We start from the raw sequence: 25,460 nt of genomic DNA, 5'->3' as shown, positions 1-25,460 counted from the left end.
TTCTTGTCCAGAATTGATGCTCCAGTTGCGTGATAACCGCGTCTCGGTTTCAGCTGAAGGCAAAGGTCGGCCGTCTCATACTCTGTTATATAGTTGACTGTGGCCTCAGAGCTGTGACGCCCCTGTCCTATCAGCCGCTGGGATTTGTAGTAGCGGACTGTCCTGGGATATAAAATGGCCGAAAACGCCGGAAGGCCTGGTGGCGTCCAGCAACGTGCAAATGGTCCAAACATGGTCCAACAACACAAATAAATTAAAATCTTAAAATGAAAAATGTTCAGTACGACAAATAATTTTGTCTCTCTCCACGTCAAGAAGAAGCCCAACAGATTTACTTTCACAAGTGGAGCATTACGGCTGACCACCTGAGATATATATCTATATATATAGATATATAGATATATATCTATATATATATAGATAGATATATAGATATCTATCTATATATATAGATAGATATATATGTGTGTAAACTTTATTAGAAACTGCTTTGCAATGGAGATGGAGAGGTGGGGAAAAAGAAAAAAAAGGAGAGAAGGAGAAAATAATAGAGGAGAGGAAGAAGGATGATGAGATTATAAGATAACACCCTAGAAGAGAGAGTTATAACATTTTTTACTTTAGTTAAGTGCAGTTTACAAACTTGTATGATGTATGTCTTTGTCCTCTCCGGTAGACAGCCTGCAAGTCCGCCGTGGCCTTTTTCCATTTTAGTATCCTGGCCAACTACTTCTGGCTACTGGTGGAGGGGATGTACCTGCAGACGCTGCTCGCACTCACCTTCGTCTTTCAGAAAAAATACTTTTGGTGGTATATACTAATCGGCTGGGGTGGGTATCTCTGTTACTTTCTCAGAGTATCTTGTTAGAGCAGCAACAAGTACCTTTTCCCTAATACTTTGGTTTCTTTTGGATTTTTTTTACTTCTTCCAAGGTCTACCTACAATAATCATCACAGCCTGGATTCTCACTCGAAACTTCTGCAGTAATAATGGGTGAGTTCCTGCTGTGGCTGCTGGTGAAAGTCAGGAAAACAAATGAGAACGAATAGGCAGACACGCTGATAAAACCTTGCTGCTTTTTACACAACAGTCCATTCACCTGTACGCTTCCCATTAAAAGAGACAAAAATAGATTCAACTAAGTTCTTAAGGTAACAGTTTTTAATTGAGCTGTACTTTACTTAAAGTTTAGATTTTGAAACCCTTTTTCTAAAACGTCTTGCATAAACCCTTACCCTAACCCTTCTTCTCGTTGTAAAATTCTCAACCCAATTTGTATTTCTGGTGGAAATAAGCTGCCTAATAGAGCAGACAGATGAGGAATTTGAAGACTGAACGATGTAAGAAGCTCTAATTATAGTTTCAGTCTGAACACAAATAAAACTCTCTATTCAGAATTTATGGAAAACTGTTTAGTTCACCTGTTGGCAGTGAGAAAGTATCAAAGCATCTGCATGGAGCCCAGAAAAAAGAGCACTGTGCACAGAGTCACGTAGACATTTTAAGATGCATGTAGACATTTTAGTCCATTATTGAGCTTATAAAATCCCAAAATACTTGAACATAGTTGCTAAGTAGAAATAAAGTCAGGTTTAGAGAGATACCAATCAGAATTATGTGTCTGATTTCTGATTTCCAGTTTTTCTACCGCTTTGACATTTTAGCAGATTCTGATATAACATTTATAATATATGAAGACCTAACAGCAGTATTGAAATAGGTATTTTTTAACCGTTTCCTTGAGAGCAATCAGTGGTTTCAGTTATATTTTAAAACAGGGTTGATGTTTTAACTGGCTTTAGCATGCAATATTAGCGATTTGCAGTGTAACAGTAGTCTCTCTGTGTATTCTACACTGAATGTAGAACCTTACTATGTTTCACTAGCTATCCTATTTTGCTAGATGCGTTAAGCCAATAAGCAGGCAAGAGATGTTACATCTAATGCATCATGGAGCCTTTAGAAATAGTTGAAATCATAACAAGGGCACTACAGATACAGATATACAGTTTAATTGCATATTTCTTGAGATGAGACATAAAAGTGTCAGGCCTGATATTGTTCTGTTTATTAAATTATCGGCTGTTATGCATCCCAGGTGCTGGGATGACACAGATGTGGCCTTCATCTGGTGGATCATTAAGGGTCCAATAACTGCCTCCCTACTGGTGAGTATTCTCCATACTCTCCATATATTGGGAGCTATTGAAGTATGAGAAGAGTCCTCAGTCTTAGATGTTGGCTGACGTTAGACTCAAATTTTGTATTTATCTGACTGGCACAATAACCAATCATGTTAAAGCAACTTATTTCTTATATTGAAGTTTGATCATATACAATATGAATATGTTTGAGTGTCTCTGTTTGTTTATAAAGAAATGATTGCAGTTGTGGTTACAATATAACAGTTTCATAGGATTTCCTCTCTTTTCCTTTCTCCTGATTTCTGTTCACAATTCTCCTTTGTCACTTTACTTAATTTTGGGGGGAGTTTTTGTGTTTTATCATCAAAATGTGTTTACTGTAACCAGCTGCATATTTTCTTACACTAACATAGTGAGATAGATCAGTGCACCATCCTTTAGTTATAGGTTTTGACATGGAGGTCTTAAAAATTATCTGGCCTTCACAAGGTTCTAAATTCAATTCCTATAAATAAAAATACACAACTGATTCCACATTTTCTTTTGTTGCTAAACAAAGATTAAACAAAAATGAATAAACTCTATGTGAAAGGCAACACCCTTCGTGTTTCAATAGAATTTAATGGTAAAGTAGCAGTCAAGAAGTAAGACGTGCAGAGACATTACATCTTAAACAACGTTCCGCCACTGAAGGTGAAGGTTCAAAAACGTTCACCTAAAAGTCCTAACTAACAAGCAGTATTCTACACAAAGGGGATGAAAATGATTACATAATAATAATAAAAGAGAATATATGCGAATTGAGTGTCTATGAAGCTCAAACCAGCAGTTTTATGGACAGAAAGTTGCAATTTGGGTTAACTTGGAAAGAGAAGCCCTACTAGTGTGCTGATGTCTCGATTTGCGGTTATCAGCTTGTAGACGGTGGGCTGTGCCCTTAGCCACTAGCAACTGATTGCCCCAAATCTCGAACAAAGGGTCATAAAACTCTGAGGCGGAAACTCAGTGGAAAAACTCCATTAATAAAACTGGGACAAAGGAGTGGTCAGGCCACGAGGCCCAGACCACAGCTTCTTTTAAAAGTCCAACTTCCAATTCCTTGCTGATTTGGGATCAGCCGGACAAAACACGCGCACCTTGCTGATCGCATCAGCAATTCAGCACACTTGCACAGCAAATGAAACACTCAACATAAAACACTTCAATCAGTACCGCATGCCACACGTTGATACCGTGGATTAACTGCTGGTGATTCTAAATCACCTTAAACTATGCCTCATCCTGCCCATGGAAAACTCCACCAATTTTCTTTTTAAAAATAGCAAGAGGAGGCTTTAATCTTCACAAAACATAATACAACACTCAACAACAAACAAACAACAGCCGGTCTATCCCCCCAAAATGGATGACACTAACAATGGGATCACATCTATGAAAGCTGAAGCTTTGGAAGTATGCTGCTGTGAACCATGCAGCTGCATGCACAATGCCAGGCAGGAAAGGCTTCAGCAATGATCTTGAGAAATGCAAACATAGTCCCCGATCAATCTGGGAAGAGTTATAAGGTCATTTCTAAATTATTTGAAGCCAATTATTGTGCAGTGAGAAAGATTTTTTTAGAAGTGGAACATATTTAGCTCAGTGTCCAACGTTTCCAGAAATGGATGCCTAACCAAATTCACCCCAGGGTCAAACTGGGCATTTCTCAGTGAAATAGCACAAATCCCAAGAGCTCCATCTCAGACTCTGCAGGCCTGAGTTGATTGTTAAGGTTCATGATTAAACAAAATTGGCTTATTTGGATTGTTGCTATGAGAGAACTAGCATATAGGATATGAAGGCAGTACTTGTGTGTGAAACTGCATATGAATTAAACTTATTCTGGAGCAATGTCTTTTAGATGGATGAGACCATAATAGAGATTCTTGGTTACACACAAATCACTATGTTTTTAGAAAACTAAACACTGCAGCTGTTAAGCATGGTGGTGGAAGGTTAATAATTTGGGCTTGTTTTCCAACCACAGGACCTGGACACCTTGCAGCCATTGAGTTGACCGTTACCTCCTCTGTAAACCTAAGTTTTATAGAGTCAAATTGGAGGCAATGAGCTGATGCTTGGTCCAAACTCCTTCATCAAATGGAAAATGATCCCAAACACAACAGCAAATCTGAATGGCTAAAACAGAAAAGAATTAAGGCATTACAATGGCTCGGTCAGTCCAGACCTCAAACTGTTTGAAATACTGTGATAGAATCTTAAGAGTTTAAAATATCAAACCCAACAGTTGTAAAAGGGAACACTTTCTTTCTACCATGAGGATATGACTCCTTGGCTTGCCTAAGCCACAATTGTGGTCATGCATGTTTCTCAAGATTTTATAGGATTCAAACAATAATAAGTACCTAATTTTTCAGCAGGGACAAAATATTAAATAAACATTATTGTGTTTTTCTGCCATGTAGGTGAACTTTATCATCTTTCTGAACGTGATCCGTATTCTGGTTCAAAAGCTGACGTCTCCTGGAGTCGGTGGCAACGATACAAGTCACTTTAAGTGAGTGAGAACAAATGCTTCTCTATGAGCATCAGTGCTGACACATGGCTGTATACCTACAGTGGAGAGAACAAGTGTTTGATACACTGCTGATTGTGCAGGTTCTCTCACTTGCAAAGCATGTAGAAGTCTTCCATTTTTATCATAGGTATTCTTCAACTGTGAGTGAATCTAAAACAAAAAACAGAAAATCACATTGTGTGATTTTTAAGTAATTCATTTGTATTTTATTGCATGTCATAAGTATTTGATTCATCAGAAAAACAAAACTGAATATTTGGTACAGAAACCTTTCTTTGCAATTGCAGATATCACACGTTTTCTGTAGTTCTTGACAAGGTTTGCACACACTGCAGCAGGGATTTTGAACCACTCCTATATACAGATCTTCTCCAGATCTTTCAGGTTTTGGGGCTCTCGCTGGGCAATACGGACTTTCAGCTCGCTCCAAAGATTTTGGGTTGGTTCAGGTCTGGAGACTCGCTAGACCACTCCACAACCTTGAGATGCTTCTTAAGGAGCCACTCTTTAGTTGCCCTGGCTGTGTGCTTCAGTTCGTTGTCATGCTGGAAGACTCAGCCACAACCCATCTTCCATGCCCTTACTGAGGGAAGGAGGTTATTGGCTAAGAACTCCCGATACATGGCCCTATCCATCCTCGCCTCACGACGGTTCAGTCGTTCTGTCCCCTTTGCAGAAAGGCATTCCCAAAGAAAGATGTTTCTTGGGGTTGTACTCATCCTTCTTCTTCCTTCAAACATGGCGAGTGGAGTTTAGAGCAAGAAGCTCTATTTTTGTCGTATCAGACCACATGACCTTCTCCCATTCCTCATTATTGGCAAACTTCGGACAGGCCTGGACATGCGCTGGCTTGAGCAGGACCTTGAGAAGGACCTTGAGGAGGACCTTGTGTGCGCTGCAGGATTTTACAATCGATGGTGGCTTAGTGTGTAACTAAAGGTCTTCTTTGAGACTGTGATCCCAGCTCTCTTCAGGTCATTGACTGGTCCTGCCGTGTAGTTCTGGGCTGATCCCTCACCTTCCTCATGATCATTGATGCGCCACAAGGTGAGATCTTTCATGGAGCCCCAGACCGAGGGAGATTGTCATCTTGAAGTTCTTCCATTTTCTTATAATTGCACCTAAAGTTGTTGCCTTCTCACCAAGCTGCTTGGCTATTTTCCTGTGGCCCATCCCAACCTTGTGCAGGTCTACCATTTTATCCCTGATGTCCTTACACAGCTCTTTGGTCTTGGCCATTGTGCAGAGGTTGGAGTTTGTTTGATTGTGTGGACAGGTGTCTTTTATATAGAGAACGAGTTCAAACAAATGCAATTAATACAGGTAATGAGTGGATAACAGAAAGGCTTCTTAAAGAAAAACTAACAGGCCTGTGAGAGCTGGGATTTTTTTCTGGTTGTTAGGTGATCAAATACTTATGTCATGCAATAAAATGCAAATTAATTACTTAAAAATCACACAATGTGATTTTCTGGATTTTTGTTTTAGATTCCATCACTCACAGTTGAAGTGTACCTATGATAAAAATTAAAGACTTCTACATGCTTTGCAAGTGAGAGAACCTGCAAAATCAGCAGTGTATCAAATACTTGTTCTCCCCACTGTATGACACTTTAATGTGTCTGCAGGAGACTGGCCAAATCCACCCTGCTACTCATTCCACTGTTTGGGATGCACTACATGGTGTTTGCCTTCCTGCCAGAACATACAGGAGCAGAAGCCCGGATCTTCATCGAGCTCGGCCTGGGATCTTTCCAGGTACAACTATAAACACACTTTTAATAATTAAGCAAAATAATGTTTAACAACTGATATCATGTTTCATCTTTTAAAGGGATTTGTCGTAGCCTTGCTGTACTGTTTCCTAAACGGAGAAGTGAGTGCAAATCATGCACACTCACACACACTCTCACACACACTTGTTTTGGATCTGTCAGTCATTCACCTACAAGTTAGTCCTGTTTTCCATAAGTGAACTGAATCTCACAAAGTCAGTAATTACAAATAAATGATGAAAATCAATTTGACAAGTTTGACCATGTGATTGAATAGGAAATTACTGCCATCTAGTGGATAAAAGCTTAAATTGGTTTGATTGATTTTTAGTATTGGCTGTCTTATTTAGTCTCACTGGTTGAATTATGGTGTTATAAAGGAGCTTAGGTGTGTAGCTTGATGTATAAATGATCCCCTCTTTCTTTATACTTTCCTTCTAAGTTGTGAGGTTTTCGTGCAATCATTTAAAACAAAGTTCATAAAGCTTTTTGAAGGTCTTTTGTAATTGTTTTGGGAAATATTGTTATTTGTTGCTGAGAGTTCTGGCTGCTTGTGCTGTCAGAAAGTTAAAACAGCTGTGCGCCTAAAGCACTGAAGTATATATATCTTACATTGTATCTGTTTAGCGACTTTCAAAAATGAACAAAATAATGGAAAGGTGTATGCTTCATTATTTCTTAAGTAAAAGTGGACATTCTATGCTTTGAAATCATTCCTTTTCACATTTAAACCATTCAGTTGTGGTCTATATAAAATGGAACTGCAATACTTTGGTCTGAATTCCTTGTTATTGTAGCTCCACAGGCTCCTCTTTAAGCCCTGTTGTAAGATGTGTCTGAGAGTCACTCGTTTTAGTGCGGTCTCATTAAATGTGACTGAGGCACTTCACACCCCGCCCTCTCGAGGTCAAAGACCGCTCCACATGAACCTGCTCGGCCATTTTTGTAGTTTGATAACAATTATCTAGCGGCGCAGAAACAAGACAAAAATGGCAAAAACAATGCAAAACTGTTAATGTAATAATAATATTGTAATAATAGTCAAAACACACAGTACGGTTCTGTCCTCAAGGAGCTAGAAGCAGCACACAGCGCTAACAAAAGCAACCTAACATTTAGACTTATTCTCTTGCAGCATCGACATACTTGTGCTTGGACTACAAAATCGCAGCGAGAAATAAATAAATTCAATTAAATTCAATTCAAAGATACTTTATTGATCCCTGAGGGGAAATTAGAATTCCAGTACAACCCATCCAAACATACATCATGACACAAGACAATGGGGGGACGGGTCACCGAGGCTTTGCTGCCCATTCACAGGCGCTGCCCTTGTTAGTTGAGAAAAGAGGCCACATTAGGTAAGTAGAGGGGAAAAAAATCATATTTCACACTTTATCCTTAGCAGGATACAGTTTGAGATTGCAAAAAACCTCAACACAAAGAAGCAACAAATTTACAAAACAACATCATGCTGGGAACGGTGAAGGTGGTGTGAGAGGTGCATATGTTTGTCTTGAGCATGTGTGTGTGTGCAAGTGAGTCCATGAAGCACTGTCACAGAGGCCATTGTCCTTAATGGTTCGTTGGAATGTACATCAACATATGGCAGACACATGAAATTAATCAGCCGGAAGTCCATGCCCTTATTTAGCTGTTCTGCAGCAAATACTGTGACGTAACAGTTTGAAAAACGTAACAGATGATCGAGAAAACTGAATGGACTGAAAAATATGAAACAAACAGAATATAAAGATATCTACACAGCACCTGGAGAGACTAAATTCAACTTTTCTGCAGTCCTACATACTCCAAGTACACAACATAATAAATGTATTTAAAGGCTAAAAAATGCATGATATGTCCCCTTTAAATTGTTAAACTGTTGGACCTTTTTCATTAAATCTGTATACATTTTTTCAGGTGCAGGCTGAGCTGAAGAAACGATTTTGGAAGTGGCAGACTCAGAGTTACCTGAGCTACAGTAAACGACGGCGTATGCTTTTCAACGAAAGCAGCACGGTCACACAGATATCCGTCCTGGACAAATCCAGTCCTAAAGAGCAGCAGGTCTCCGAAGCACATGCCCTTACACCCAACAGCATGTCAGCAGTCTGAGAGCCATCCAACAAGTCCAGCAGCTTTTTGCCTGGTACGTCATTCTGTGCAGAGACTAAACCTTAGAGCCTAGTTGTTGAAGGTTATTTTAATTCTGAAAAAATGTGAGACCTCTGAACTTACTGTGCAAGACGTCAGCATTAGCCCACACACATTTACAGCACAATAAGCTTTCCCCCAAGACAAAAGATTTTAGAGTGTTGGTGGGAAAACATGTCATGGTTTGAATTTTTGCTTTGGGGCTACTCCTCCACATCTTACTTTCAAACACTGAACCGTTTCTGCCATTAAAAAAAAGAACATTTAGAAAAACTTGTATAACCGTGAACAGGAGATTTGTTAGTTAAAGTTTAAGTGAAGTTAAAGGTGAATGAATGAATGAAAATAAGTGTTTTAATGTAACACAGTTTCTAAAGCTTTGACTCACTTATTTTTAATAAGTTATATTAGAATCCATTTACAACTACATCTGTCTGTTTACAAAAGTGAGTCTCATCCAACTCCATGAGAAGCAACAAATTTTACTATATTAAAACAAAGTGCATTTTGTATAGTACACCAGAACCAACCATTTTTGTCAGATGTTCACATTTATGCAACAGACACACAAATGTCATACTGCATACTAAAATGCCTTGCGATGCAAAATAATTTTATTAGGAGTTACAGTTTTTCCTAAATATAGCCAGAGATCTAGATGGGAATTGTCAGTCCAAATCAATGTTGAACGTAGAACCAAACTAATACTTAAACCTTGAACATTTGATACACAGAAAGATAAAATCATGCCTGCACTCAGATTATAGATTGTTTTTATCAGTTACTACTCCGACAATTGTAAAATTATATTTTTAATTATATGAGTGACTGTTCTTTTTCAATAGGTAAGGCATGTTTTGCATTTAACCTGCAGCGAAAAACTCAAGGTTTCCTACAGTCTCTCAGCTGTCATGGAACATAAACACTGTTTGGCCCAAATTTTGCTGGCTCAGGAGCAATTAAGACTCAAACAACAGTTCTCACACTTAATTTATTACCTTTACAGTCAAGGAATTACATAGGTTTCCATGTTTGTTTTCATCAGCCATGGTCAGTCCCACTTAAAATTCCTTGCACTGTTATTGTCACTACCATGCTCCACAAAGGTGGCTTTGTATCCACTTTGTATCCATGAAACAGTGCGGGAACATTCAAATGGCGCGCCTCTGTGCAACTCCTCAATTAACACGTTAACTCGGACCTTTAACACATATTTGATACATCTTGCTGAAGTGAGCCGATATAGGACATGACACTGGACTCCAGCTTTTGATCATTTTATCAGAACCGTCAATGCTGCAGAATAGAACAGACTGAAAAAGGTTTGCTGGGCGCGATGACGCACCTTGGAGTGGTTGGACACTGAATTACGCAGCCACTCCGGGTGGTTTAGATAGAAAGTAATGATATGTTGTGATGCCTGTCTTATACCAGTCATGTGCATTGCTCTTCACCCTCTAAAACGTATATTGGGAAACGCTCTTAATAATGTCCCAGAAGACTTCACCTAGGTGCTGGAAGAAGCATCCACATTATGTCTGATCTGTAACCTCGTGGCATGATCTAAAACTTAAGAAGGGAACCAAAGGGATGAGGAATGGGAGTTTTACCAATCCATACAAAGTTTCTCAAGGAACTACAAAGTCTAGAGTTGCATAGTATTATTACTTGTTTGTCACCAATTTGTTTACCTTTGTCCATGATCCTTGTAGACATTTGTTTCTATGACACCTGTGATTTTTAAAAGATTCAGAGCCGCTTTTTTTCTTTAACTTTGGTCGTTCTTGTGTTATACTACCAGCCTATTTAGGGGATCAAAATCCATGATCCTATCTGTGGCTCTGGCTGCAACACGTTGCAAAGTGCATTAGCACACATCTGGAGCACTAGACTATAAAGCCTTTTGTTGTGTCTTTGTGAATCTACTGTGTTTTGTGATTGTTGCGGTTCATCCAACTAATTTATACAATGACTACACTGAATTTAATAAATCTGTTTGGCTAGGGAATCTTTATAATGACAAGTTTGTGTTTACATGCAATCTTCTTTTACAGTAAGATGTTTAATGTTGCAGTTTTTCTGTACAAATATATATTAAGAAAACATTGCAAGTAAAGTTGGGTTACTATTCATAATGAGTGACAGGATAGGTTGCCTCAAGGTTACAAACTTTGTATCAGTGTAATTTTTTCTGTTTTCACTCTGTAGGTATTTTGCACACATGTACAGCACACGCACACACACGTATGTATATATGTGTGTGTGTGTATATATATATATATATATATGTATATACATATATATATATATGTGCATGTGTATATATTGCACACACTTTGGTTAATGGAAGGAAATATAGGCCTCAGCTACTGACCACTACTGTGCCTTTTTCCATGCAGTTTATCTCAGTGTTTATCATCAGCGCAGGTGAATTACACTTAATCATTTTGTGCATCCGAATCTATGTCATATACATATTTTTACACTGAACTATTCTGCCTCTGTGTATTTTTGTATTCTAGAGAGGATGAGAAGATTGTGATTTATTGTGATTAATTTGAGTTTAATATTCCCATGGCAAGTGTGTGTACTCTGTTACTGTATGGTTATAAAAGCAGCAAACATGTAATAATTCACTTCTAAAATAGTCCTTGCTCTATCCTTGTACTAATAAAATTTTGAGAATGAGAGTCTTGAAAAGAACTTTTTCATAATATGTCATGTTACAGCTACAAACTTATTTTTAAGGATTTTATGTGATAGACCAACACAAAGTATTGTATAATTGTGACATAAAGGGAAATGAATACATGGTTTTCAAAAGTTTGTTTTTACAAATAAAATTCTGAAGAAGTTGCAAGCCTCTGTGTTCTGCCCCTTTACTCATTACCCATTTACCTTCAGAGGTCACCTAATCAGTACAAATTCAGGTATGTGTAAATGTATCTCATTTGTACCTACAATTTTGCACTAATTTAGAAAAAAACAAATTTTAAAGTATCACTTTCTGTATCGCAAAACAGTAGATAGGACAACATTTAGATTTCTTTGTCACTTTTTTGGCCAATGATTGGAAAGCATATTATAGAGTGTATCGATCTGGTTACAGTTTGAACAAAGTGATCAACTAGGGTCAGCAGAGTAGGCCACCATTGGTTCTGAATAGGTTCTGATCTGTCAGTTTTAAAGGCCAGTACATACTCTGCAAGAAGAAAGAAATTTGTTCTCTCTTTCAAGGCTGCGTGGATCCGTCACGGTACATTTCTCTGCATCAGTTCATACCATGTTGTGGTTGAAATTGTTGATCAGTGCATAGTTGGTTGGGAAACACCACGACGGGGCTGTTAGTGGCAAATATTTCAAAAGCTAATAACTTATGTCACTTGGTACGTTTATTACTTTCCTGTTGCAGATAGAGGACATTTACTGACCTGTTTAAATTCCTCTCAAACATCACAGCATCTGTTTTTAAGATGTTTCTCCAGGTTTATTATTGCCTTTGCTGTTGGTCGTCCTTACAGGCAAAATATTATTATTTTGATTTTCTGTTGTGTGTATTTTGAACATTTCTTTGCTTTACATTTTGTTCTAGGTCTTGCTTTCATAAGTCATTTTACTATACATATATTTGCGAGAGGTTTCCTTATTAGTTCATTCTTTTGTGTTTGCTACCTTCTAGTGTTCTTGGTGCTTATTTTCTGTTAGATCTCTGTTAGATGTTTTCTGTGGCTTTTCTTGTATTTCTGTTTCTGCTCTGCCCTGGTTAATTAGTCTTCCACCCTCTGTCACAAACACTCAAGTTGATTGCAAGGTCTGCTCACCTGCGCCATCTCATTTTGTCCACAGCCTGCACTGGTTTCCTTTCCCATTAAGCTCTTTGTTTTTTGTTCACTGCTGGATTCTTCTGTTTGTCTGCCTGCTCCTCTGTTTTTCTTTCCTTTTACACTGCCCATGCTCCATGATCAGTTCATCATTCGAATGCCACTGTAAATCGCCTCAAAACAACACTTTTGCTTTTGAAAAATAAATCAACAAGTTCCAGCAATGAATTAGTGTCACCACACGTGAGCCAACAAGGTAAACATTTATTTTTATATATATATTGTTTCATAATATACAAAAACAAATGATATTCAGAAAAAAAGATGGTACAGTGAAAACAATTGAAGAGGGGCAATTAAAAGAACCTAATATGATACATTTAGCCACCTAAAAACAAAATATGGAGCCAAATTTTGTCATTTCAAGTGAATAAATCCATATAGTTAAGCATATAAATCAAAACAACTGTCAAATAGACTAAGAAAAATTCTGCTCATGCGTCACAGTAAAAACAGAGTCTTGCAGCTTTTATGGCACTGTACTTTCCCTCATGTTTGTTAACATTCAAAGGAAAAGCATTTTTCAGAGTGTGAGCTAAGATCCACAAAACAATTCACAGTTAACCCCACAAAACACACCTTTTAGCTTATTTACTGCCTCATACAGTCATTACAGCTGCTTCAACACAAGAGAACATCTCAGATTGCCCTCCTATAAAACCCTTGCCTTGCAAAAACACATGCATCAGCCTTTCTGAGTTCAGGGGAATTATAGGAGGTTTTTTTTTATAACACAAAATCCCTATTTAAGAAATAATAAAAACATGAGAACAATCAGCATAAAATCTTTAGATGGCAGCTATTCACAGAAAACACCATTTACATTTACAAGGTACAACATTGCAGCTTGTTTCTGTTTTGCACATTTCAACTGCAGTTTAAGTCACAACGTTCGGCTACAGAAGACTTCACCTAACTACTTCATCGAACAAGTTCAAATTATAGATACAGTGTTAGAAAAGCAACTCTTTTGTCTGACATCAACATAGTACTGGCAATATAAGGCTCCAACTTCTTTTATAAAACAACAAATGGAAATAAAGCAGTTGAGATTGTCTTTAATGTTTGTGGTGAATGTTTTGAGCCAGAGCAGAGGCGATGTGTGATTGTCCAGCCCTTTCCCCAGATTGAACAGGGCCCTCTTATGGCTGCAGCTGGCTCTGCGCTGCTATTACTGCAGCTCAGAGTGAACACACAGCACAGCAGGACGGTACAGTTTCTGATCAGCCCTTCCCTCGTTGTACGGATGGGATGGATGTGGCAATTACACTGACTGGTGCTCAAAGTTAAATGTCTGAAAAAATATCAATTCTATGTGAAAAGGAATGGTTAAAATACATAAAGTTTAAATACATCGGTCTCGGTCCATTTTGTCAATTTTAGGCTCCAAAGGAAAATGCCATTTAGCCTGAAAACGAACTAAATTATGTATATGGAATATCTAAAACAATACAATTCAAAACACTTATCTGGCATAAATAAAAAAATTGAATGTAATGAAAGCTTTACTAAACCTCTATGATGTTTTTAACAGAGTCCATTACAGCTCCTAACAAGCAGAAACATTCATTGAAATGTATACATATAATTAAGGGAACAGTGTGCCTTTCTGAAGTTGTAAGACAAAGCACTGCTTTAGTAAAGACAATTTGTCATATTTTTGACTCATCCTTGTAAATGATTAAAGTACTCTAAAGGCCTCCATGTTTAAAGTACAGGATTTTTGCCACGAGCAAAAAATAGTGCATTACCCCTTGTTTTACTTTGCAGTTTTGTTTTGAAAGGAAAATAAGCTATTTTAAATCGACAACAGAAGCAAGAATACTGGTTTTGTGCTTGAAGGCACTTCTGGAGACACAAAGCAGTGTCAAGCGTTGAGATTCAGAGAACGGGAGGACACATCTGCAGCGAGGCCAGCTGCAAAAATAACCTCTGCAAAACAGAAACTCAGGAGTCAAACAACTCATTTTTGGAATAAGACCGGAGTTGAATAAAAATCATCTTTTAGAATCATAGTAAAAATGAAAGTACACCCTATTTCATTTTGTAGGGTTTTATGTATTGGGTAATAATAAACGTGAACTATTATTAACCAAGTCGTAAAAATTATTTTTATTTTCCATAACAAAACAGATTTACCATATAGTTATTTGTCAAACAATGACGAAAAAAGTACACCTTTTCAGTTTTAATATAAGGTGGAGACAGGCAGTCAGGTACGGATTATTAAAGAACCTGATCAAATAATCAAGTGGGACCACATCTATAAAAGCAGGATATTGGCAGTCTGCTGGTGAAGAGCCTATTGGCGTACGTTAACACAATGAGAGGGTGGCAAGACATCAGCAATAACCTCAGCGAAGCAATCGTTACAGTCCATCAATGTGGAAAGACCTATAGGGCCATTTCTGAAGTGTCTGAGCTGAATGACTACAACGAAAAAGACTAAACGGGTATGGTTTGTTTGGAGTGGGTTCTTGGTGAAAGCCTCTTCTCTCTAAAAAGAAAAAGGCGGCACTGCTTAGTTTTGCTAAGCTACCTAAGCTGTCATGCTCAGCGGTGGAGGTTTGATGTTTGGGCTTGTTTTGCAACCACATGACGATGATGCCAAACAAAACAGCAAATCTAAAACAGAATGGTGGAAAAAGCAAATAATTAAGGTATTCAAATGCCTAGTCAAAGTCTAGACATCAGTCTGACTGAAAGGCTGTGCAGAAACAAATATCTGCAAATCTCAATGAACTTAAGTATAGTTTGAGTGTAGCGAAACTTCCTCTTTAACTATGTAAAAGACTGATCCAGTCGGACAGAACGTGACTACTGAGAGTTACTGCTGCCACGCTTTGTTTCACAAACAGCTGATTTCTGGGGTGTACTTACTTTTTCACGTCTCCATTTTTGCTTTATCCTCTCTTAATAAATACTGAAACTGTGGAATTGGTTGTGTTTTTTTTTTTTTACATTTAAGGTTAGATTTAATTTATTTTAGAACCTGGGAAAAGCTAGACCATTTTATTATGTTCTGATATGTAAAAAATTAAAACGGGATGTACTTTTTGTTAATCATGACTATATATAAACCTTCATCTTGGTTTATCAAGCATCAAGACAGCATGTAAAACATCGAGAGACACAAACCGCAAAGTGATTGAGGTTTCTGAGTATCTAGACCTTTTATGTAAGACCTGTACAATATCTCTGCTAGAGACTGCAGATGTGACAGAAGAATTTATATTACAACGCTTTGTCTCCACAGCAGCTTGTTCAGTATCCAGTTAAAGCACTGAATTCTCACAAAGAAAAACTGCATAACAACAGTTAGTTCAATTTCATGCAAGTAAATAAATGTAACATTTTCATTGACATTTTCTGTACTAGCGGCTGTTTTCTGTGCAGCACCGAGGTTCTGAAAAGAGGTCGTATTGTTGTCGTATTAGACAAACCTCAGCTTGGCACAATTATCTAAACTCTACATCTGTTTTGGCTTTTCACATAACTATAGAAAACGTTCCTTTCCAATAAACACTGGTTATTTTTCTCCCTGACATTCTTCCATCTACTAGGATTTACACTCATGCTCCTTATTGATCAGTCACAGCTTAAACAGCAAGGAATAACACTAATGCTTCTTTTATAGTCACTTTATATCATATAGGCTGCAGAGGTTTCTCTGCACAAATATGTTGTCACTGAAACCAGCTCCTCAGTCACTAATGCCAATAAGAGAGTCTTCAGGTCCACTAGCGGCTACTCTCTGGTTCTTTTGTCCTTTAAAGGGTCACAATGAATGCAGTCTTGCAGCTTCATGTTGCTATAGAAACCATAATTGGAAATCAGTACAACACAAGCAGATTTATCTTGAACATCGCCGAGGAGTTTGGAGCAAGCTTTTGAAACCACAGTTACTACATTTCCCTTGATGCAACACAAACAGAATAATGCTTTTACTCTCCGCTAAAGTTTCAGTCATGTTTGCGACACACAATTTGGGTTAGAATGTACAAGCAATGCTGACAGTTACAAAAACAGCTTCTGGGAAGCCACTGAAGTTTTTTTGCAAGATAAATACAACCCAGCGTATAAAGAAAAGTAATCTCCCGCTCAGCTAATGTATTTAGAACTGGGTGGTTAGTGTCTTCTTGCAGCTAAGACTTAAACAGGAATGCTGAGAAACATTTGGACCGCCTGGAATCAACAGTTTGAGGACACGCCTAACTAATGGGCTGGTCCCATCATGTTGCTCAGCAGCACCAGACAACATTTTCAACTAACAACATATGGAGACAGATGCTGATACTTCTTAATAATTCAGCCAGGAAACAGCACAGTCCAGTCTGAAACAGGATCAGCTGCTCCCAGATTAGTGAGTTCTTATTTGGCACATTCAGGTTCACACAAGAGGTTGTTTGGGGTCACTGGAGTTCAGCTGGGTTTCCATGGTGGATTCATCAGGGTCCGTGTTGAAGAATGGGTCGGTTAGGTCGGTCATTGGGACGAGGGTGGGAGGGTTGGGGTCAGCAGCGGTAGGTCCGGTTGAGGCATCCCCACAGTGGCCACTCAGGTGGCTGGGGTCTCGGCCTGCAGGCTGGACATTCGGATCTGCGAGCTGCTCTTGCTGAGGATGGACAGCTGTGTCCCCCCGTTCACCCCACTGCTCGCCAGCGAAGGATGCCGGTGCTTCAGGTCCACAGCAAAGTACCTGTTCACCGTCCAGCTGCGCCATTTCCTCTTGATTTCCGATTGCACCTTGAGGGATATACTTCACAAGGTCATTATTAATTTCATTATTTGTTATTAACAAAGAAATGATAATAGGACAGCCAAAATCAAGAATAAATACAGACATGTAAAAACTGCAACATAAAAAATATTTTCCAAAAATATATATACAATCAATCAGTTTAAGCAAGTTTTGATCTAGAAAGTTTGGCTTTAATTGACATTTCTATTTTAATTTTTGAATGTAGTATTTCACTATTAAATGCTTGCCTAATTATTAGTTATTTTTGATTTGTATTAAACTTTTAATTAATCCATTTAGGTATTTTATCTTTTAGTATCCTATGTTATTTCATTATGTTCAGTTATCTTATTAATTTAACTGAGGGTGTTTTCTTTTCCATATCTATTTCTGTATATATTTTCCTGTCACTGCATCATTATCTATTTATTTTCAAAAACAAATGTTCTTATATAATATACTTCTGTGTTACAGGCACTCAAAATTGACTTAGACTATATTTTTTACTATTTATGAATTTATTTTCTTTACTTAAGTTTCTTTATTTCATTTCAACACCCTATTTATTTTTACAAACACATGTAAAAATAATACAGATGCAAATTAATGAGTAAAATGTAATGCATGGAGGCAAAATATTTTCATTATGGACATATCAATTAATGCCACTTTTGGTCAAAATTGTTTACATTATTTGTTTTCTTTTTTTTATTATTTTGTGGCACTAGTGGCCATTATTTTTCAAGATAAAAATCAGGAAATGGGGTGAAGAGAGAGGGGAAGAAATGCAGCAAAGGTCAAGGAGCCAGGACTCGTGACGGCTGCGTAGAGGACTATAGCCTCGGTAAATTGGTCACGTGCTTTATCCATGCATCACCGCCACACCCCCTTTTTGCATCTTTAAGTAACTATTGTCATCTAACAACAAATGAAATACATCAAATAATTTTTGTTTTTGCATGATAAGGTTATTTTTCTGATGAATGATCTGTTTATTTAATATCTAAACAAACTTTACGGATGTTAGTCTGCTGTAGGCCTTTGCAAGTACAACATTAAAAAAAAATCCAAACTTTCACTTGTCTCTATCACAAATAGTTATTTAGACATTTTACAGTTCAAAGAATTTGTCAGTAAAACAGATTTATTCACTAAAATAAATTAAATAATTAAGATGCTTATTTAAATAAATTTAACTTGGTCATTTGAGTTTTGTGATTTATTTGTCTGGAATCCTTAACTAATGTTTTATTAAATTGTGCGTTGTTATATTGTCATTAAATAAGATGATGTGTAGAATGTTCAAATTGATACTTACCTCTCCGTTCAGGAAGCAGTAGAGGACAGCCACCACAAAGCCCTGCAGGAACACAGAAGATCAGTGAACACTGAAGCACCATCACATTTACTGCAAACAACCCTCCCTGTTTCAGCCATTAAACCATTCAGCCCTTGGAGATACCTAAGCATTCAAATCAACCATTCCATGTTGGACAATATCTCTAAATCTCTCAGGAATTTCCAGAAAGTGGAATCTTACAGGCTCATGCCACAGGTTTTCTATAGGATTTAGGCTGAAAGCAGAATAACAATTTCTGTGTTGTTTTTGCAAAATGCTTGGGATCATCATCCTGCTGAAAAAGCAGTTATAGCCCATTGTCAGATTCTTGGTAGTCCGATAACCGATTTCTGTTTAGAAATGTGCCAGTAATGATGCCATGCCCTTTAACAAGATTCTTAGGAAGAAAAACAGGCACACAGCATCAAAAAAGCAGAAAACCTAAATCTACTCTCAGCAGATACACAGCTCTAGTTAAAGTCTCAGTAGAATTTAAAAACTCTACATGTTTAAGTTTGTGATGGTAGGGAATAAAATTATTTTTCTAAGCGTGCATCGCATAAAACGGCTGCACAGTGGATGGTGTCATATGGGTTCTGATACAGCTGTGTTTGTCAGTTCCAGTTGTGTGAAACTTACTGAATTATTGACTAAATATGAGCAAATTTAGGGTAGTAGCTATTTTTCTTGTACTTATTTCCTGACTTATAAAATGACACACATCTGCCTGAACTGACTGGCATGTTCTCTTGTTTTATCCAACTTTTAGATAAGAAAGTAAAAGTGTAATTATTCTCTCCACCAATAGGGGCAACTAAGTTAAACACTTTTAAATGTTTTTTTAAATTAGCCTATATTCATCGAGTCAGTCTGACAAAGTGTCAAGTCAAACCTTTCTTTATGTAAAAGCTCTGTGAGTTAATAAGTAAATAACAGGGTTTCTTTTAAGAAGTGGGAGGGGCCACCTGAAAGGATCCGAGACCGAGCTCAAAGACAAGTCGTTCCCTCTTGCTGACGTTCTCCGGGGAAAAGGCAAACACCGTGTAGTGGATCCCAAAAAGGGGGATCAGCAGAAGGGTGGAACGGGCTAATCTCCTGCAACACAACACAGCAACATGTGTGTGCATGAGCGATTTAGCCAACATTATTTTATAATTGTTTCAAAAAGTACACAAACAGAAACTAAAAGGAGTAAAAAAGCTTCACTTGTGGTTAGTCTTGGTATAGCAAAACTCTAAAAATGTTTTCATATCAGACAGAAAATGTGAAATAGGAATCACTCACAGGTAAATACTGGACTCATTCCCACCGATGTCTGGGGACTGCAGCTTCTGGACAAGGATGACGATGATACCAATGAAGAGCACAAAGTTGATCTGCAAACAAACAAAATGACACGAAAATTTTACTAAACTGTCTCTACTAGAAAGACTGTGGAAGGATTACAGAAACCAGAGGTGCTTTCAGTTGTTTTCTACAAGTCAAATCTAAAATTTTTGTAAACAAGACTTTCACATTCATGTAATCTATTCTGAGTTCAAATCATTATTAATAAGCCTAATTAACAAATAAACTTTAAATGTATTCATCTTTCTCATAATTTACTTTAAGATGTAGTAAATCTGTTCTAGACTGCGGTGAATAATTCTGAAATCATATTTACTCCATTAGAAACATATATTTTTATTTAGGTTCGAAGAAAACTAGTAGAAAATGGTTACCACCTGTTAATGTCAATGTTCAAAATTATTCAAACATAAGGGCTTTATTGCAAATAAATGAAAATTATTATTAGTTATGAGCCATTAGTAGCCCATTATCCACAAACATCATAGGTTAATGAGTCAAACTCACCCTTTTATGGTGTGAAGTGTGAAGGATTTTAGCTAAAGAAAAATAATTCATTGAGTACAAGCTGTGGGTGCAGTTCCAGCTTCCTCCTGCCAAATGGCACTTAACCCCATGTTCCTTACCAGTCTGCAATTTTGTTGTATGAATATGTGCATGATTGGGATTACGTTTGGTTGAATATTTTATTTTGCTCTGATGTGATATTCTAATCATAAATGTTGTGTTTGCGTTAGCTGTAATGGGAAAATCATCATAATTAACTGAAATAAAGGCTTGAAAATATCAGTATATGTGTAAGTAATCTATATAATGTGTTTCACTCAGTGAATTGAGCTACTAAAATAAACTTTTCAATAATCTATTGAAAATAATGCTTAACAGGAGATTATTTGAACCAGGTGAAGCCAAAGCTATGCCACTTGAGGAGTTCTGGATAGAGCATATTTACAAGCAAATAAGATTTTTCATCTTAAATGCAAAATGTACATAATTTTGGGTTGTTCTTTCAGCAAACCTAATGTTTTACAGTTTGTATGCTCCATTTAACGATTATCATCTTTTATAAAAGGAGCTCCACCAGAGACTGTTTATACCCCTTCCCTATTTCCAAATATTGTTACACTGTTACATTCTAGAACAAATTTAAGAAGAGTTTTATTTCCTAAAGACCTATACAAAATGGACAATAATGACAAATAAAAACATTATCAATAATTTCTTGATAATTTTTGTTAATTCATACATCATGTGAACATTTAAACATCGTAAATACATATCGATTGCTATGAAATTCAAAACAGAGCTCAGGTGCATCTTCTTTCTATTTATAATCATTGAGAACCACCTGACTGCAGTCAATCTGTGGTAAATTCAGTTAACACTATTTTGAATGTTGGTACTGGAATACATCACCATTCAGGCTTTTATGTATATCACTTCTTACTTAAAGGCATAAAGAGATTGTCAAACCAAGAGAAACAAAATTCTCTGATCTGATTAACCTAAAATATGACTTTTTGTCCTGAAATCTAAGTGTCTTGTGTGGAGAATAACAGGCATTCCTCATCACTTCGCTGACATCATCCCAAATGTGAAGCATTGTGGTGGCAGCATGATGCTGTGGGAAGGTTTTATCTGAAGCAGGAACTGAGTGGACTAGTCTGCAAAAATGGTAAGATGACAACACGCAAATATAGAGATATTCTTTAAGAAAACTGCTCCCGAGTGCTCTGGATCTCAGACCAAGGTGACAACACAACAATGGCTCGAAGCAAAGCGGCTTCAGGTGCAGTTTGGGAATGTTACTGAGTAGCGGGGCCAGAAAGCTAACTTGAGTCCAATAAATATCTCTGTCAAGATCTAGAAATTGCTGCCTAACAATGCTGCACATCTAACCTCACTTAGCTTGAGAGGATATGCACAGAAAAACAGAAGAGATCCCAAGTTTGTAGAGACATACCCAGTAAGACCTTAGGCTGTAAATGCCGACAAAGTTGCTTTTAGAAAAAAACGAGCCATTGGAATAAGTATTTATGTAACTATTTATGCATGTACAGAAACACATAAAAACATGTTTTCAGTTTGTAATTATGAGCTTTTTGTGTAGATTTTTTGAAAGGAAGCTGCACTGAAATTGGTTTTGGAATAAGTCTATTATGCAACAAAATGGGGAGATTGTGGAGGGATAGAAACATTTTCTCATGACAATGTGTTTGGTGTTTTTGTCATTGTTTCTTACCATGATTGAAGCCAGAACGGGTCCCTTTATCACCCACCAGATGGCAGCGTTGTCGTTTATGTCCCAACACCTGTGAGACCAGAATGTTAACAATACCTACAGACAAACATCAGCACAAGATTTCTCTCATCATTTATTCAGAACCAACCCTATGTCATCATACTGCAGCCTCAGGACCGCCCAGATGGTCACGCACACCGTCGGTGTTCCTGTTGAAACACACAAACATTGATGTGATTAATTCAGTGAGGGTTTGACCTGCTCATTCAGACCAGACCATGTTTGAAGGTCTCACCCCAGCCGATGACTATGTACCAGTAGAAGTATCTCTTCTCAGGGAAGAAGGTTTCCACCAGCAAAGTGAAGAGGTACAGACCCTCGATGAAGAGCCAGAAGTAGTTGGAGAGGACACAGTAGTGGAAGAATATCATCACAGCTCGACACTCCAGCTTCAGAAAAGATGGAAAGCAAAGAGTTAAGCATCACTAACAGGAAGTTAAGACCTGTGTGTGTGTGTGTGTGTGTGTGTGTGTGTGTGCATTTGTGTTGCTTACAGTGTGTATAAAGCAGTGGTCGCTGTCCTCCTCTGTGTACAGCACGCTGTCTTTGATGAAGACAGAAATGGCCCTCAGCATGAACGACACAAAAAGATTCATGTGGATGAAGTTCCTGGTGCAATGTAGCTTCCTGCGTGAAAATCAAAGAAGAGTTTTGCATGCTGAAGCTGTTCATACCCAAACATTTACATCTTCTCTGCTAAAAAACCTTAACAGGTATAAAAGAAAAACTTGGAAGCACACTTCTCAAAAACAGCTGAGATTGAAGCTTAGTTTACAAACAGATCTCAGTTTTAGGATGTCGTGTTGTGCCTTATAAAACTACTTTTTCACATTTTGTTATGGTGCAAACACAAACTTCAATGTATTTCATCTGTATATCATGACATAGACCGACACAAAGCGGTACATAATTGACAAGTGGAATAAAAATGATACAATATCTTTTTACATTTTTTAGAAATACAAATTCAATAAGCTATATTTTTATTCAGCCCTCTTTCCTCTTCTTTTCAAAATAATCTACATACATACATACATACACACACCACATATATATATATATATAAAGCCAAGTAGTTTAACCAAATTGGTGAAAAATTAAGTGAAATATTAAGTAGGCTGGATGGCAGAAGTTACTATTATCTATGTATTTATTATCAACATACTAGCCACATTACTCCTTTGCAAGCAGCTCTTGCCAACCTAACAAAACATGTAACCATAATCACAGGGTTTGCAAGAAAACTTTATACACGCTGCACATTTAAACTTAAAAAAAAAAACATAGTTAATATAACAAGTTAAGAAATTAATCCAAAATGTTTTGTTTTAAGGTTTTTAACACCAAGCCTTAAACAGAACAAAGTTGACTAGAAACTAGTCGAGACCATGGTGAACCCACTCTGCCTACACTGTTTGATCATCGAAGAAAATATGATCAAAAATCATAATAAGCAAAGAAACAGAAGAAGATTGTTGATTATTTATACGGATGACATCAATGTTTACAGTGTTTGGGAATAAAGGTTTTACATACCGTACTCCTGTCATGTCGTGTGTGTTGTTGTGTGTGGTTTCTCTCTCTCACCTCCTCCTGCAACTCCAACTCCATTATGGATGTTAAGATTTCTAGCAAAAGTTAACCTCGGCTGTTTTGCTACACAAGATCATCTTTCTTTTATCCAAATGGCTGCTGACTGACCTTAAACCTTTTGGTTTTTTTGCAGGAATTATAATTTTGTTGTTAGGTTTTTAATTTTTATAAAAAAAACCCTCTTGCTTTTATTTTTCCTGCAGAATCAAAAATTGCATCAGGTATCAAACATTTTCCTAGGTATCAGGAACTCTAATTCTGTGTTTTGTTTGATAAGCTGAATAATTTCAATGCTGCATGTGCCCATTTTTTAACACTTTTATTTTCTCTGTTTGCATTGCTCTCGAATTTTTTCAATCAAAGAAAATCTGAAATATTGTAGCTTTAGCTATGATAAAGTCTTGACGTATTTTGTTTTATCTGTATCAAATGTTCAACCCATCAACTACACCTTTTTCCATCACTCTGAAAGTCTCACCTGAACCTGCACAGGATGACCATAGCAGTGGTGAGGGACACCAAGGAGGTGCTGTAGCCCACTGTGTACAGAGCCTTCACTGACACATAATACATGTCCTGAAACAGAAACATGAACACATAAGAACTGAGTGCAGAGGCTGTGATATGAAGCTCTGGACCTGACAGCCGGTGGTAAACTCACAGGGTGGCTGCTGTTTCCTTCCTCGTACAGGCAGGCGTCAACATAATGAGGGAAGATATCTGACCAGCCAAACTCGGTGCAGTTACGACTCACCTTCCCCAATTCTATTGGTGCAGAAAACAGAAACATGAGTTTAAACAACTGACAGTTGTTTCCGCATCTGAGAAACTGCACATTAAATTGTAAAGTTCCTGACACATGTAGACAACTTGAGAAGGCCTGAACAAGGATGTTTTGAAAGGGTTAAAGGAAAAATACTATTGTTTTTAAAACAAATGCAGTACTTCAGAATGCAATGTGGCTTCTGAATGAATTTTAAGACATCTAAAACAATTTACTCTAGCACAATGCACAACACAAAGTATTACCACACACACCTTAAACTAACTGCCAAGCATAGTGGTTGAGGCTTGGTGGTTTAGGAAAACAGTTGTTGCATATACACTGCTCAAAAATAAAGGGAACACTTAAACAATATAACTCCAAGTAAATCAAACTTCTGTGAAATCAAACTCTCCACTTAGGAAACAACACTGATTGACAATCAATTTCACAGATGTTGTGCAAATGGATTAGACAACAGGGGAAAATCTTTGGTGATTAGCAAGACACACTCAATAAAGGAGTGGTTCTGCAGGTGGGGACCACAGACCACTTCTCAGTATCTATGCTTTCTGGCTGATGTTTTGGTCACTTTTGAATGTTTGGTGGTGCTTTCACACTCGTGGTAGCATGAGACGGACTCTACAACCCACACAAGTGGCTCAGGTAGTGCAGCTCATCCAGGATGGCACATCAATGTGAGCTGTGGCAAGAAGGTTTGCTGTGTCTGTCAGCGTAGTGTCCAGAGCTTGGAGACACTACCAGGAGACAGGCCAGTACACCAGGAGACGTGGAGGAGGCCGTAGGAGGGCAACATCCCAGCAGCAGGATCGCTACCT

The 25,460-nt window shown here is 37.6% G+C and overlaps 2 protein-coding genes and 1 long non-coding RNA gene across 3 annotated transcripts in view; 2 read left to right on the top strand and 1 right to left on the bottom strand.

Annotated features, from left to right (window-relative positions):
- LOC124873504 (pituitary adenylate cyclase-activating polypeptide type I receptor-like) overlaps window positions 1–11,515 on the top strand; it is a 56,637-nt gene extending 45,122 nt beyond the window's left edge. Inside the window, exons 7-13 of the mRNA XM_047374195.1 lie at window positions 677–830; window positions 934–994; window positions 2,100–2,169; window positions 4,611–4,702; window positions 6,352–6,481; window positions 6,558–6,599; window positions 8,422–11,515. Of these exons, the coding sequence (XP_047230151.1) occupies window positions 677–830; window positions 934–994; window positions 2,100–2,169; window positions 4,611–4,702; window positions 6,352–6,481; window positions 6,558–6,599; window positions 8,422–8,616 (744 nt within the window). The 3' untranslated portion in view covers window positions 8,617–11,515. The remainder of the gene's footprint in view (window positions 1–676; window positions 831–933; window positions 995–2,099; window positions 2,170–4,610; window positions 4,703–6,351; window positions 6,482–6,557; window positions 6,600–8,421) is intronic.
- A 5,427-nt stretch (window positions 11,516–16,942) lies between these two features.
- The window catches only part of adcyap1r1b (adenylate cyclase activating polypeptide 1b (pituitary) receptor type I), a 31,738-nt gene continuing 23,220 nt past the window's right edge, over window positions 16,943–25,460 (bottom strand). The window contains exons 5-14 of the mRNA XM_047375326.1: window positions 24,520–24,623; window positions 24,337–24,434; window positions 22,760–22,892; window positions 22,501–22,654; window positions 22,354–22,414; window positions 22,206–22,275; window positions 19,901–19,992; window positions 19,582–19,711; window positions 18,596–18,637; window positions 16,943–17,282 (exon numbers count right to left, since the gene is read on the bottom strand). Of these exons, the coding sequence (XP_047231282.1) occupies window positions 17,094–17,282; window positions 18,596–18,637; window positions 19,582–19,711; window positions 19,901–19,992; window positions 22,206–22,275; window positions 22,354–22,414; window positions 22,501–22,654; window positions 22,760–22,892; window positions 24,337–24,434; window positions 24,520–24,623 (1,073 nt within the window). The 3' untranslated portion in view covers window positions 16,943–17,093. The remainder of the gene's footprint in view (window positions 17,283–18,595; window positions 18,638–19,581; window positions 19,712–19,900; window positions 19,993–22,205; window positions 22,276–22,353; window positions 22,415–22,500; window positions 22,655–22,759; window positions 22,893–24,336; window positions 24,435–24,519; window positions 24,624–25,460) is intronic.
- Window positions 17,167–18,734, top strand: LOC124874111. The gene is made up of 2 exons (XR_007039701.1): window positions 17,167–17,304; window positions 18,608–18,734. It is a non-coding gene; the product is annotated as an uncharacterized LOC124874111 (long non-coding RNA).

Source organism: Girardinichthys multiradiatus, chromosome 9 (assembly GCF_021462225.1).
Source record: "Girardinichthys multiradiatus isolate DD_20200921_A chromosome 9, DD_fGirMul_XY1, whole genome shotgun sequence".
Classification (NCBI taxonomy): Eukaryota; Metazoa; Chordata; class Actinopteri; order Cyprinodontiformes; family Goodeidae; genus Girardinichthys; species Girardinichthys multiradiatus.
This window is presented reverse-complemented; position numbering and strand designations above follow the sequence as displayed.